A 15,521-nucleotide genomic window follows, 5' to 3' on the forward strand; every position below is an offset into this window, starting at 1 on the left:
AACGAAAATTCTTTAACATCCATTCTCGACTGCAGGCGTCTCTAATCCTTTTATCGGTACGGTTGATTCGTCACTTTTTTGTTACTCGATACAAAATTCATAAGCACATTATTTCGAAAATTCTCTAGAGATTAATCGCACGACTTTTCCGCGACGTATCGATAAATATATTTATACGTGTATATAATATATTATATTAAAATTTGAGTTTTAACTTTTGTCATTTTATAATAGTAATACATCGACTGAAATCTCCGTAAATTGACTTGATCATCGTTAACCTACTGAATCTAATAATGATAACAATACAAATAATAACAATAATAATTACAATACCTTCGCCTTCGATGAACAACTCATGCGACAAATACCTCGTGCTTTTTTTTCAGCGAAGATGTTAAACACGTGAAAAATGAGTTGAATCGTGTTTTTTTTTTTTTCCTTGGTAAAGTTCGCGTCTTGCGACAGAAATTCGATTACACGGATGTCTTTGCGCCAAACAAATTAAACACAACGCGTATCGAATGCATCACCAGCGGATACTAGTTTCGCATTCCAACTCGACTCTGAAGCCTTTCCAAACTCTCGGTGATCATTTTTTTTTTTTTTTTTTTCCATACATCGAAGGCGTCTATAATTTATATTTAAGTGACGAAAGAAGAGAGAGAAAGTGGAAACGATAGGATGCGTCCATGGGATAAGGTTGAGGGCAGGCGGAGAAAGAAAATTGTTCCCTTTTCGCGTACAGCTTTCGCATGTGTCACTTCGCTATATCATCTATATATATATATATTTTTTTTTTCTTTTATAGTATAATTATACCATGTGTTACCTATTTATATTTTTATATGCATATCATGTATGCGTAAGCATATTGTTGAGGTGTTATCGTACAAGTCGAATCGCAAAAACACGCAGGTACACGCATTTCTTTTTTATTTTAGGTACTTTTAATGTTTTACTGTGGGCGTTGCTTTGGTTTTCTGCTGAGTGAGCGCATCGATTAACAGGTAATGCGTGTTTTCATCGGAAAATGAAGAGAGAAAAAAAAAAAAAAGAAAAACTCTTTCCTTTTTCATTCGCTTTTTCCGCCACACTATATTCTCGGTGTTGATGTACTCAACCGCACCAGTACCCATCATCGTTACCCGAAATGCAGCTGGTGCCATGTACTTTTCCAAAACACTCGCATCACGACGTACTAAAGCGCAACAATATTCGCTACCACATCTGATATTCATGTTCTTAGCATTGCATTCCCGTACAAATTTCGCATTCACAGCTGTTTACTGATTGGATCGAATAATTACAGATAATATAGTATGACCTGTACCAACGTGCGCACGACTAGCCCTCAAGCCTCGCTCCCCAGTCCACCCTATCGATTCCCGTCGAACGCAATGGCGTGGAAGTGAAAATTGATTTTATTACAAAAGAAAAAAGAATAAAGTGCAAATTCGCGCGCCTCTTCGCGTCTACGTGCTATACATATCATACGACGTATATATATATAATAACGAGCAAACTCTCACACACACACGCGCGCTCGAGTGAAAACGTGAGTGTATATAGTTTTATCGATTTCCGTCTGGTCTATCTCTTTGTACGCATGGCGTCCTGGAATGTGTGTGAGCGTATAGGGTGCAGCTTGCGCTCGGCGCCCCGTGTTGTTGCTCGGCGACGTGTCCGTGGACGACGGTCGCCATGTCCCGCCGCGTCGACGGGCCTTACTTTTTCTCGTCCACGTTGGGGACCGGGACCTCCTGGCGGACCTTGTGGCCGCGGAAGCTCGCCTGGATCTTCGTTGCGGCCTTGTGCAGGTCCGGGTCCGAGAGGTCGATCCCCTCCAGCTCGTCCACCGTGTCGGACACCTGGGAACACGGAAAACAAAGACAAATCGTTAATTTGCCGCTTGGTTCATTTTTCCTTCTTTTTTTTTCCCTCCATACTTTAAGGTAGTACTGTGAATGCATTGGTAGTCAATTGCAAAACTCCGCCCTCAAATAGACAACAAGTTACCTGTAGGGATTGGCAGTACTTGGATTTTAATTAATTAAAAAAATTACCTAACTTATCCTCCTTACGTTTCGTTACTTTCGATCTTTGCCCATCATGAAAAAATGTTTTATTTAAAAAAGTTAACATATTTATTATAACATATAGTGCATTGTTTTGTTTATATATTACGTGCGGGTACAAAAATTTAAAGTCGTAATATTCAGTAGAAAAAGCTTGAGTTCTAATTTATTAAAAAAGTGCTGATCTACTTCGAACATTTTTATATTTTTTTACTTTTTTTTCGTTTCAACTAGTCCATCGGAATATGCTTGTTTAATTTACATTAGCTATCGAGTTTAACCTATAAAAACAAAAATATCTTCAATTTTTTTTCTTCACGTATCACAGGATCAACAAAATAAAAATAAATTACTGGAAAAAGTTTTTTGTAGACGTATACATTTATTTTATTGTCCACATGACGACTGTATTGAACTTTTTGTACTACCCCATTAAAACTTAAACCATAACGGTTGCGTTAAAAAAGCATAAATTTCCTGAAAAGTTTTCGGAAGCGGATGTATCTGACTAATGGCCCGCGTTTAAGGCCACTTTGTATCAGAAATAGCAGTGCAATAATATCCCAAAGAAAATACAAAGTCGTAACGGCCCATTTCCATGAAAATGAAATTAACATCGGAATTCATATGCCCCAGGAATATTAATAGAATTTTTTCATGCCCGAGACTTTTAACGATCCTCTTTTAGCTTTTTCAGGAAAAATGTCCTTTTTTTCTGCAATAACGTTCCCCTTGTATTTGACGGTGATACCTCGAGGTTTTATATGTGTGTTCTGTTTGAAACTTTTTGTCGAGAATCCGTAAAAAACCGCACCCTTCAAAATCCATCATGCGCGTTTAACGTATACCTATACTTTTAACTTTTTTTTTCTTAAATTCTTTATAATGGTGTATTATACTCTTGAAGTTTGAAAAAGTTATAAGTATACATCTTTTTCAAAATAGTACATATACTCTTAATATACACTGTTTGAACAGTGAAACAGTCGATTTCACTATTTCAAGGTTGTATACTTATAATTTATTTAAACTAGTGAATATTTACTGTTAAACAGTGGATTTTACCCAATAACCCAATAACGTTTACTATGTGAATTAGTTGGTTAACTTATTCTTGGAATTACTCAAAATAATGTGTATGGGATGTACAATTCAAGTTAAGATCGTACATTGGATTACTGATTTATATTTATAGAATTCAAATTCATTTCAACTAGGTGCAAATAAACAACACTGATTTTCCCGTGAAAAAATTGTTTACTTGCATAAATAGTGAAATTTTCACTATTTCAAATTTAGAGGGATGGACTTGTAATTTTTTGTCAAATACTTCGCACAAAAGTGTGATTATTGTTATTCTAATGGAAAGACGATTTTGCGTTAATTCGGAAAAAAAGTATGTATTGCGAGGTAAATTATTTCCATTGAAACCCATTCATTTGTGATGTTTGAAATGAGCAAGTTACTGAAAGGATTTATTCTAGCGCGTGTAATTAACGCAAAAGCCGTCGGGTAATTCCAAAACGCCTGTAAAATAGTATGTGGGAAATTTGAAAGAGATTTTATCAGCGTGACGTGAAATTTCAAATATTAAATTTTATAAAACGAACCGAGCCAATTATTTCTTTGAAAATCATGCTGACCCATTTCTCACGTTTCATACGAAAATTATTTTTTAATTTTACACTGGACCCTCGAAATTGTCCCTCGCGACCCTCCTCCATTAACATCAAACTAGAATTCAAGGCGAGTCTACCTAACCAGTATAGTTTCATCAAAATAATTAATGTTGTAATTTGCACAATACCCCTTCTGGGGCTTGGACGAGCCATTAAATTTCAAGATAGTCCCTCCATTTGCACCCCTCATTAATCATACACCTTAATATGAAATTGTCGATTTTAGCATCGTTAACGATTTATTTTGAGCTGATCTATCGCCAATACAACAACAAACGCATAATTCTCTCAACAAAAACTCCATCTTTACGGATACATATCTCTAATAGCACACTAACTTCCTTTAAAAGTTTATCGCACAAGTAAAGCTCAAAAATGAGTTTTAGACTTTTAATACGAGTATTACTGGTCAAAACGATTGAAATCTACAGTTTGACTACACACGTAAAAATTAACAAAAAAAAAAAAAAAGAAAAAAAAACAATTACAAATTATTAGTACTAAATTACTAATCAAATTGTAGTTTGTTTTGACCAATGCCACTAAATTTATAAGCCAATAAAATCATGCAATAACTTTGATGTAATGATTTTTAATTAGAACTAACTCTAACGCATTTAGCTCCATATATGTGTTTTTTAAGAAATGAACTAACTTTGAAGTAGAAAATTGTCTTAGGCATCACATTGCAACTATCTGCCCGTAATGGTCCTTACGTTGACCTGGCATGTATCCGTAAGTCTTTACAATTTAATTTTTCTCATACCCCATATAAAGCTGGATCTTCTGAAATTTTGGTTTGTTATATATATTTGTAGTGATAAAATAAGTGCACGCAGCGTCACTTGCAACATACTAAGCTACACATGCCGGCATTACCATTGCACCTGAACTTATCGTTTGGAGAAATCTTGTGAAATATTCATTGTTCATTATTAAAATGAGAAAAATTGCCCTAAAAGTCGACTGAAAATAAACAACACCCAAAGCTCGTATACCCCCGAAACCCAAACTTCTCCCTCCCTATAATAATTATATAGGCGAAGGAAAACAATATCATTTAGCTTTTGACGAGTGTTAACAAAATAATCCCCCTCCCCCACTGACAGTCACTTACCCTCGCTTCCTCGATGAATTAATTAAAGCTCACGTGCCCGGTCGAAATTTAATATCTCCCGAAAATGCGACGACAGCACCCCGTATGTTATGGGGCGCTCGATACGCCCGCCTTTTTTCATCTTTGTGTTTGGGTTAGCGTGTATGCCTTCGTGTACACAATACAGCTATGCAGCCGCGCGTTTCCCGAAAATCGATAAACCGAGGCTCGCTCGCCGCGCGTACGTGGAAATTCACGAGATGAGCTTCGCCAGGGGCGCTTTGGGGTTTCCATTTCACGAAAGGCTGGGCATGATGTGCGGCTCAGGCGTATATATATATGTATAGGCATTTTGTTTGCAATGACAACTTTCGTTGTGCAGTATTGTGGCTCAGCTCGGTTTTGCAGGTACGACGGCCGGGAATCGGTTTAGCCTTGGGGGCTAAAAAGTGTTTTTTGAAAGCCTTGTTCGAGGGAGATCGAGAGCCAGTTGACGCGAGCGAGTGTACCGGGCGCTCGAGGTACAGGAGAAAAAAAGTACTCGGTGATGGATTTTGCACCTTCAAGCCTTGAGGGTTGGACATGTTTTTTTCGCGAAAATAGCTCTGGAGGCCTGGATGTGTCGATAAACGTTCCGTTAAAAGCACACGATTGTGCGACGCAAAGGGAGAGGAGGAATTATTTTTTCCTCCCTTTGAAAATTTCGTAACTCAGTTGTGTTCCCTTGCGAGGTATTTACGTCCGAAAATCTTGATACCCTCGATTCAGCTATAATTATACACTCGGTAAATTTTGCGACCCTAATGTGCTAAGTGTCGGCTCGCGTGATATATTTTTTTCTTTTATCAAACTACACGCGTTTGGTTAATCGATCGCGTGTTGGGGAGAGGGGAGGAAGGTTTACGTGACGAAATGACGAGACGATTTTTTTTTTTTTAACTCAAGGGTCCGAAAAGTATGCACGAGTTGCGGTAGAACGATAGGTATTTGCGATAAGTACGCTTTTTGCGGTCGTTACAGTGTAATTTATTGAAAGCTGATCGGTAGCTGCAATTGTTGGATACGAGTGAAATGGTGATTCAAACGTGCTCAAAAGAAGTAAACTTTTGGAACTTTTACCGTAAAACTGTACATAGTAATATTAACGTAAATTAAACTGCGATAAAAATAGTATTGAAAAAGGGGGGAGAATTACAGAAAATCGAGGCAAAAATGTCATCAACTTGAATATTTGCATCCTCACTTTAGCACAGTTTTGCGGTGAAATTTACCGAAGCCCTTATTTTTCGTGCATATATGCCGCTGTTGTTTCAAACGAAATAAAAAAAAAAAAGTGTTATTTCAACAAACTCTTGTTTACCCTGGTTGTAACAGCTACACTCGTCGCTCAGAAAATCGATCCCTCACAGTCGACTCTGGAGTTTCGGAAAAAAGCACCCGAGAAAAGAGAAAATTCAACTTTCCGTCGAAAATTGCTTCCTCTCCGTATGATAAGCCAACTCTTTCATCGTTTTTCGGAAATAAGCTACCGCTTACACGCGACTACTGGGCCCACCTGGAATCGACATTGACAAATGTCCTAAAATATGAATGGATCAATCTACATAAATTCGTAACTCGAGGACTCGACAGCGCTCGCAGCGTTGTACAGCGCCTATAACTGCCTTGTCATGCATGTGTGTACAATATGTACGCCGCGTATCGATGGGCGACGTTGTACAGGCGCGAGTACACGGAAAATATTCGGGAATGAAAAATTGATGCTCGTCCGATAATGTCGATAGGGGGGAGGTCCGAGTGAGATCGTACATATTTTTTTTATTTATTTATTCAGAGCGCCTTTATTTTCATTCGTACAAAGTGTGCTCCGTGTGCAAGTAGGGCACTGCGCGTGTGTACGTTATCGACCGCACTTTTGCGAAGATTGAATTTCCAAATCAAGAGTATTTATTACCCACGGCTGCTCGTTGACGTTTTCAAAGCGGAATTATTTGTCTGCCGTTATTTCAGAGATTTCTTTATCTTTTTTTCATGCTAAATTCTATGTTTGGGGTTCTGGAGCGTGTGCAAGTTTCAATCGTGCTATTTCTTATTCAACACCTTTACCGCGATAACGATATCAAGTATCAACTTTGTCAGAAAGTGGGTATCGATTCTTTGACACTTGATGCTTTTTTATGACTATGAAAATTACAAAAAGTCTTATAACTAAAGAGTTGTAGTGATTGCCATTCTATCTTTTAATACAGATGATCACGAAAGATGTCCATAAAGAAGAGCTTAATATAAACATACCACTATTTTATACTATGGCACATAACAATTATATGATAAAATATATGGAAATCCACAAACAAATTTCCCGTTTTTGTCCCCAATTTTCAAATAAATTTTTTCTTTTGAGGCACACCCTCAATATGGGGGTTATTTTGCTCGCAATGTCACGTACTATAATAGAAAAGTCAAGAATACAGGTTTCAGTGGTGGTGACTCCGTGTCACCCTTTTTCCGCAATTTATATATGCCATCACCTCAATGAATAAATAAATAAATAAATAAATATGCTATTATTGAATCCACACACATCATCTATAGATATGGAATTTTTACATGTAAACCACGGAAAAAAGATGTCATCTCAACTCTGGTAGAAATTTGAGCATTAATTTCTGCTAGTCAACTGAGTAGCTCTTAGCAAGTTTAGCTCACCAGCTTTTACTGCTCTTACCTACTGGTGATTAGACAATAAACTCGGTAACAACTGGGTTATACCTCAGTAGTGAATATGTATCTTGCGTTACCTAACCTCATTGTGCATGCTAAATAAACGAGAAAAAAACTTATTTGTATTATTCACACAGGTAATAAAGCCATAGTGATTCTCAAAAGTAATTAAACATTCAGTTTACGAAATCATTGACAATTTGTACTTTGATTGTTAGTTTTTACTACACCTGTCGCAGCTGTAGAGCTTGCAGTGAGTGAGACCGACAGAGAGACTAAGTGAGCAGAAGACAGTACCACCTTGTCGAGCTCATTGCTGAGTTTATCGCGAGCATATCGAGATATAATGTAGTGAAATTGGCAATGCTTATAGTCGGTAAACTCGTCAATTGAGTATCCATAATACCGTGAAATGCTGGCCAGAAACTGTAGTAAGTTTCTACCAGAGCACTGCAAGAAAAATGTGCCCTATATTACGGGGGGGTCTCAAAAAAAAAATTTTATTGAATAACCGGCAACAAAACGGGATATTTTTTGTGGAGTTCCTTATACTCATACATAAATATCGATGTAGTTGGACAGGTACCTGTACATAAGCAAAAGCACGAGTAGTTCATGTTAGATTAAAGTATTTTTTTCTCATCAAGTATTAGAGAGCAATGTACTTTAGTATTTGATATTACTTATTTACTACATTATTAAATTGATAGAATACCTAAATTAAATGTACCCGAAATGACATGTACTTACGAAATAATTTGATATTAAAAACAAGAATGTAATAATGTCTTTTTACTTCATGTGTTATTCTGAAAAGTTTTATACATTTTATGTTAAGTAATGGATTCAACAGTTATTTAATTTTTATAGGAATAATTAAATTTCGAATCAAATTAATTTCAAAAATAACGAATATGGGTCATTGTTATACAATAAGCGTCATATTTCAAAAAAAGTTTTCATTTTTTCAGCCCTGCCGGATACAAATTTTTTAATACTAATGTAATGGGTACAGCATGACAGGCTCTAAAAAAAAAAACAGAAGCGTTATAGGGTCTGAAAAAAGTCGTAATATCAAGATTCAAGGCGCACCAAATGAAAATGAAACTTCTCCCTTCCACTTTTTTCTTGTACGTTACAGCTATACTTCAATCCATTACCTTTTAAGTGGATAACTCAACACTTTGCAATGATATATACTGCATTCAAAATTGTTACAGGCTCTGAGGTTTTATTGTGGAGAGACTGGCTTTACGGATTCGCGAGGCTGTAGCGCCGGCTTGTCGGCATGCAAAAATGGGTAAAAACGTCTGCAATGCACTGAACCTCCGTAAAGTACAAAAAGTACACTCATGAGCTGTGACTACTTCTTTCACAGCATTGAAGTCTTATAAACATTTTGTTTCTTAATTATACAAATAATAACTTTGAGATCCTATAGCGCAACATTAATTAAGAAGCTGTAGTCTGCTTACAGACGCCGTCAACAGCGAAAAATTTTTAAATGAAGCACGAGCTCGTAATGCCAATTTAGCGCCCTTTTTTTGTTAAAAACAAATAAATTGCTTTTTATGATCTAGGTTTTGTTGTAACTTCAATAAAAAATAACTTTTTACTATTCAAACAAAAATTTTTGAAACCAAATCTTCATAAATAGTATTTTAATTGACGAAACCATGGGAAATTCCATTTTTTGTCATAAAACTGATTTATCGTCTGATTGATAAATGTATAATATCGAATTTTAATCTAGCTTCGATAAAATTTTCTACAAACTTATTGTAAACGTCTCCAAACAGAAAGTTAATGTTCTGAGATAGGACAATTATATGAAAATTTGATTTCGAAAAAATTAGACTCGTTCTTTGACCCCATGTTTTATTGATCAGCACATGTAAGTCAAATTTTCAATCAATATGGGAACGACGTAACAAGTCCCCAAATCCGTGCAGTAAGAATGCCAGAGACACACAAAACAAAACGATCTCGTGTTGTCAGTGGAAAGTCGTGATCGGTTACACTAGATCCGAACAGACGAGGTGAGAGATTGCAGGAACAAAAAGCTCTTCTTCGGACAGAATTCAATTTTCAGGGTACGTGAAAATCCGCCAAAGTAGGTCAATCGAATATAAGATGAAAATTGTAGAAGAGGAAACAAGAGGAAGCAAAAAAACACAACTCCAGGGGGTTAAGCGCGCGGCGCAAAGTTAAATTTTGATAGCTGCTGCAGGGGGAGGCTTTTCAACCTCGCTCGGGCGCTCGTCGTGAAATTTTAAAAGCTGCAACCGCTAATTGTATTTTTTCGCCGTCGCTAAACCCGTTATTCCACTAGCTCCCGGTGCATTTTGAATCATCCTTCGCCCCCTCCCCCCGTTTGAGGAGCCATAAAGTTGGCACGAGACTTTTCGCTAGAAGTAAACTCTGCGCTGTTGTGTTCCAGCTCAGCTGCCGCGTACCCACTCCCTTCGAGGGGAAGGAAAAAGTGCACGAAAAACTGCTGAATTAAAAGTAAAACAGTGAAAAACAATAAAACAAACTGTACTTGCCACGCGTGTGTGTGGGAAAAAAGTAGCATCGCGATATCGCCGGGGTGACTTTGAAAGGCAGGGGGATGGGCATCGGAGCGAAAGAGGAAGCGGAAGCGAGCAAGGGGTGGAAGGAGAAAAACATCGCGGGCGGTCACGAAAAAAGAGCAGCTCCGGGTCGCGTCGCTGCTGCCGCGATGAAAGATCGAGAAAAGGACCTCGCTAGCAGTGGAGCACGTATCCACTTTCTTGATTTCGCGAGGAAGGAAAGGGCAGTTTTTTCCCCCCCTTGTCGTTTTTTCATCACCACCTTCCATACTCGGGATCGGTTTGTACTTCGGAGATAAGCTCGTGATGTTTTCTCGAAAGCATCGAGCTTGTTTGCTTGAGTATGCGATGCAGTAGTTGGCGTGTGCACCTTGTGTGTGCATAAGGTTTCGGATAACGTTCTTAAGACGGTGTTTTTACTTCTCAGGCAATTTGGTCGAAGTACCTGAAGTGTTCAAGTGGAAGAACGAAGTATAAAATGTTCTTGCGAATTTTTAATCGCGTTAAGCAAAAAGTTTACTGTAATACTCACAACAGGCCACGCAAGGGTAGCTTATAAGCGGTGCCTCGTTTGGATTTGTGACTTTTTGCTACTAAATTCAATTGCCTCGTTTCAAGCAGACAATCTTGTTACTAGTAACATTTCACTTCATTGATCGCAGCTTCGAAACTACAATTCAAAATTTCTTGATTATGGTGTTCCGAAGTATAAGTAATTTAGTCCTTAGAAATTTATTTTCGTCCCAAATTTAGTTTAAGAGCTATAGGGTATATAGTTTACGTAAGAAAAGTCAAAAACCACCCCATAGGCGAGATAAGTTTGATCGAAGGTATTAGATAAATTGAGCGATTAAAAAATGCATATTCACGAAAGTTAATATTGAGTTTCAATTTATAAACAACAAGTGGCTATGTTTTATTTCTTAGTGAGGTTAAAGTGAAACAGAAACTGTACATTTTCTCAAGTATGGGATGAAAATATAATCATCATATCAACGTCGAATGTAGAGAAAAACTTTTACCAACAGTCTTTTCGTGCATCGTGTAATAACGGCCTCCCTGAAAAACATTTCGCGATGCCCGGGAAATTCCCTTGGCGGTAGTTGGAGGCATCGCTCATTATTAACGCCAATCTCGTTGCGTAAACTCGCAAGTAACAAACAAAAGGATTTCCCACGGGGCCGCGAGCTCGTCTTCTCCAAGCTGCTCCATTTGCAAAAAAACATGCACGACCCCGCGGGCAGCCGGGCTCCATTATTCAGCTAATTTTCGCGTCCCGTTTCTTCACTTTGCCCGATCGGTCTACCTCTCTTCCCTCCGCGCTCTAATTTTCCTCGCTTCTGTTTCGCCCTTCACGGGTGGCTGCGCTTTGTTTTCGCGCGCGAGACTCTGTTAATAATTCCCCCGCATTTTTCACGCTTCACACGGATGCCGGAAAGATAGCGCGCTCGTCGTCTGCGGATTTCTCCCCTCAACTATTGCACTCACCCACTGGAACCTCTTCGCGCTTTGGGTCTTCCTTCGCGTGTGTGTAAGTCATTCAAAATTTGAGGATCCAAAAGCTTATTTCTCCTCTGTTGGGTTGCAGTCAGAGTTACTCAAGGCTTGTACCGTCATTGACTCTCGGTTCTTGGATGCTTTTTAAGGGTTGAAAATTTAGTTTTCATTATCTGTCGGAGGATTTTTTCTTCCTACAAATAATCAGTGGGAGTTGTCCCCTATAGGCTGTGTTACGTGGGTTTCTCGATGCGTGAATACATAAAGACGTGGCTTGTAGTTGAGTTACTTTATTAACACTTCTAATCTGTGATTTTTATGAAAAATCATGTTCAAAGTGCATCTATAACAGTTGATATCAAATCAGTATTTAATTATTTAGATAACAATGAAAAAATCAGCATTTAAGGTGTCATATTCTTTACTTACAAATCACTCCGTCAATATGGATGTATAAATATCCTATACAGGAGTAAGAGTCTTACAAGTAAGTGTTCAATTCGAACACTGAGAGAAAAATAACATTGTTTCATGGACACTGAACATACATAAAATTGTTGTTTAGAACTCAATTCTTAAAGTATACTAACTGGTGTTTTAAAATGTAAAAAAAATCTCTTTGACTGCTATTGTGTATTAATTTTTTAAAGAAATAATAACAAAAGTACTGTTAAAGTATGCTTTACAGGTATTTTAACTGCATCTAGTTTTTGGATTTTTGAGTTTTCATACATTTTCGAATAGTTTAAAAAGTACTACTTAACTTTCTCCTCGTTATATCTGCTACTCAGCTTATTATAGAACTAACTGAAAGTTATCGATATTCAAATGTGTACCTCGCAAAAGGTAGAATAATGTTTGTGTTCAAAGTACTATCGTTTGCTTAAACTTTTGTAATTAATTTCCGAAAAAATAGCCTGATGCTTCACATTCGGCTTCATTATTATCATTTTATTTCCTTATATAACATACTTTGTTGAAAATATAACAAAAATTACCATCCGAAAGCAAATAATGTTAACCTTGAAAATCAATTTTCATCTAATGCATTGTACGCGCTGTATGAGAATTTGCGAAGCGTTGCTTTTACAAAGTCAAACTTAATTTGGCACAAAAAAGTTATAATGAATTTCCGGCTCGACGGATACTTCGATCTAAGTTTTCCACAAATAAAAGAAGCGGGTACTGACTGGCACAAAAAAAAAGACAGTCAACCACCAAACAAATGTCTCGACTGGTTAAAAAGTTCCCCGAAAAGGAGCGAAAAAAAAGTAAATAAATAAAAGCCACGCGTACCAGATAACAGAGCCAACCACGTGCGACCTCGTCGAACAACGAAGCCGAAAACATCTGCCCCCCTCGCTATGGATGTTCTCGCGCCTGAGCGTCGCGCCAAGTTTTCGCGAGGGGGAGGGGTGCGATGGGCACTGTGTCTCTTGGCGCGCGAATGCTTTTTATTTCCTCGTCGCACAAAAATATACTCTATTTACAATATACATTCCCTTCATTTTTTTTTTTTTTTTTTTTTTTTTTTTGTTCAATTTTGTTGCGAGCTAATAAATCATCGCACCAAAATGACCCTTCATGGAGCAGCGTGCCCGAGATGGGGTGGATGAGGGAAAGGAAGAGCTTGCGTGGAGCGTGTGGTATCACGAAGAAGGAGCGATGGCCTTTTGTTCGAGCCTAATGGCACGTTTAGCGCCGCGATGCTACGAGAGGCACTTTCAGGAGTGACGCCGTGCGATTTCGCGCCAAGTACGTGCTCTATCGAGAGAGTCTGGCTGAGCGATCGCTTTTTTTTTCTTTTTTTTCTTTTTTATTTCTTTTTATCCTTAGGGAGCGTGCGGCTTAGTGTCCCGTTCCGTGAATTACAATAAGGTTGATTCGGGAGTGATTTTCGACTTCTTTCCCTTTTTTTTTTGCTCTTGAAATAGTTGGATCGTTAATCTGGGAATGAGATGGATTGGATAGAAAATCGACCGAAACTTTTTGGTTTCGAGGCATGACTGCTTTGTAGGTTGTAAGTTGTAAATCATACTGAAATTCACCTTTTTTATGTAGTACACTTTTAATGAAAAAGTCAATAATACACTTCAAATGAACATAGTTTTAATAAAAATAAGGATTCTTTAAATATTCATTCACATTTATGTGCTAAAAAATATAAAGTAATTGTTCATTGTACGCACAATTGATGGAGTCTCCAAATCATTTCTTTACAACAATATACCAATGAGATCTCCACTTTTATTAATCATGCAAATGATATAGAATAGAATAGATTCCTTGTGTTTGTCCTGATTGGATGTGCACTAAGTGCGAACTCTTTTTTTTTTTTTTTTTACTAAGGACACAGTAAACGTTCGAAGAAAAAAAAAAAAAAAAAAAAAAAACGCCCAAAGTAGAAAAAAAATGTTCTTGCTAAAATAGTACCTCAATGTATGAATTTTTGTTTTAGAGAATAAAGTTACTTTTAGAATATTTAAATAACTTTTTTAAAGTACTGTGACACTTTTTCATTGTATGCTTTAATTTTCTGGACGTACAATCCATTGTTCTGCACCAAAAAAGAAATAAAACTGTAATCACATAGGAATGGATTATAATCGGAAATATAATCATGTCCACTCCTGAGATAAAAAAAAACCCTATTAAACCTGTTCACGTACGAGTTTACCTGAATCTCACGATGGATAATTCCCTCAGTTGTCAGCTCGACGTGTGCAAACGGAATTATTTACCCTCCAAAGAAAAGATGAGCCTCGCTAATCCAGCCCCATGTATCCTAAACCCCCGTATTTGCAAGCAAACTGTTGACATCATGGATAGATAAACATAGCAGAGATTTAGCTGTAGAAAAATCCCAAACTAGGTCACAGCTCGCATTATGCATACGTGTATGTTCCTGCTCGACCGTGCATGTAGCACCTAAAATGCAGATTGCTTTCGTAGTGATTTCGAAAATTAGATGAAAAAAAATCTCCCGAAAATAGTTCGCTCACTTTATTTATTACCAAAATACAGTGAATAGAGAAAAGGTCCCTTTGTTGAACCACCCAACAATGGCCCAACCACCGAAATCTCAATTTAGCCCGAGACCAGTCAATCTCTACTACGTGTAGGGCACCGTCGCAGGCCGCACGAAAAGAATAGCGAGCCTCCTAATCAGCAGCTCATTTCCCGCGCTTATTCCGGAGCGCATGTATATACTCGTGAAAAAGACACTCGAGAGACACTCTAGCCTCTCTCTACTGCGTGCTTCCCTCACACCAGACAATCCATTCACGTATACTCTCGGGGATGAGGTTATACAAGACCACAATTGCCGACTCGTCGGTCTCTCTCCCACTTTTATCGCTCTTCTTCGTGTTTGGCCAATATTAGCCCCTCTCCCCGACAGCGGAAACACCGCCCCGAGCAGCGATACCCAGGGAAAAAGAGCTCTTTTTTTTCCCTCATCGATCGCGCTCTGGTTTTTCTTTCATTTGATGCGAGGTAACTTTTTTTTCAAGCCAAAGGGGCGATCGGGACCCCGCGATGCATCAGAGATGACTAGCACCAAGCGACCGTGTGGCTGGGTTTTATCTGGCTCTAAAAAAAGTGGGGATCGATCTTTTTGGTGAATCGTATCTCGCTTGTTGCTTCGCTGGCTTTGGACAAAAAACGCCGGTGCTATATTGCTGATAGTGGTTATATCGCGTGAGGCTTCGCGGCTCGTTGATTCTATACCTTTCAAGCTCTCCGGTATTTTATTGTGTGTTGAGATTTTTTCACGTTAGTTGATCTAAAGCAAATAGCATCTTGATTGACGTCGGAGTATATTCATTGATTTGGTGCATACTATATAATGACTATACTCCGTATATACGTAGAA

The 15,521-nt window shown here is 38.0% G+C and overlaps 1 protein-coding gene across 1 annotated transcript in view; it reads right to left on the bottom strand.

Moving 5' to 3' along the window:
* Window positions 1-587: 587 nt before the first annotated feature.
* igl (IQ calmodulin-binding domain containing protein igloo) overlaps window positions 588-15,521 on the bottom strand; it is a 170,207-nt gene continuing 155,273 nt past the window's right edge. Inside the window, exon 4 of the mRNA XM_014356023.2 lies at window positions 588-1,871. Coding sequence (XP_014211509.2) covers window positions 1,728-1,871 — 144 coding nt within the window. The 3' untranslated portion in view covers window positions 588-1,727. The remainder of the gene's footprint in view (window positions 1,872-15,521) is intronic.

Source organism: Copidosoma floridanum, unplaced genomic scaffold (genome assembly GCF_036245765.1).
Source record: "Copidosoma floridanum isolate Cflo_tuat_1 unplaced genomic scaffold, Cflo_Japanese_pri ptg000040l, whole genome shotgun sequence".
Classification (NCBI taxonomy): domain Eukaryota; kingdom Metazoa; phylum Arthropoda; class Insecta; order Hymenoptera; family Encyrtidae; genus Copidosoma; species Copidosoma floridanum.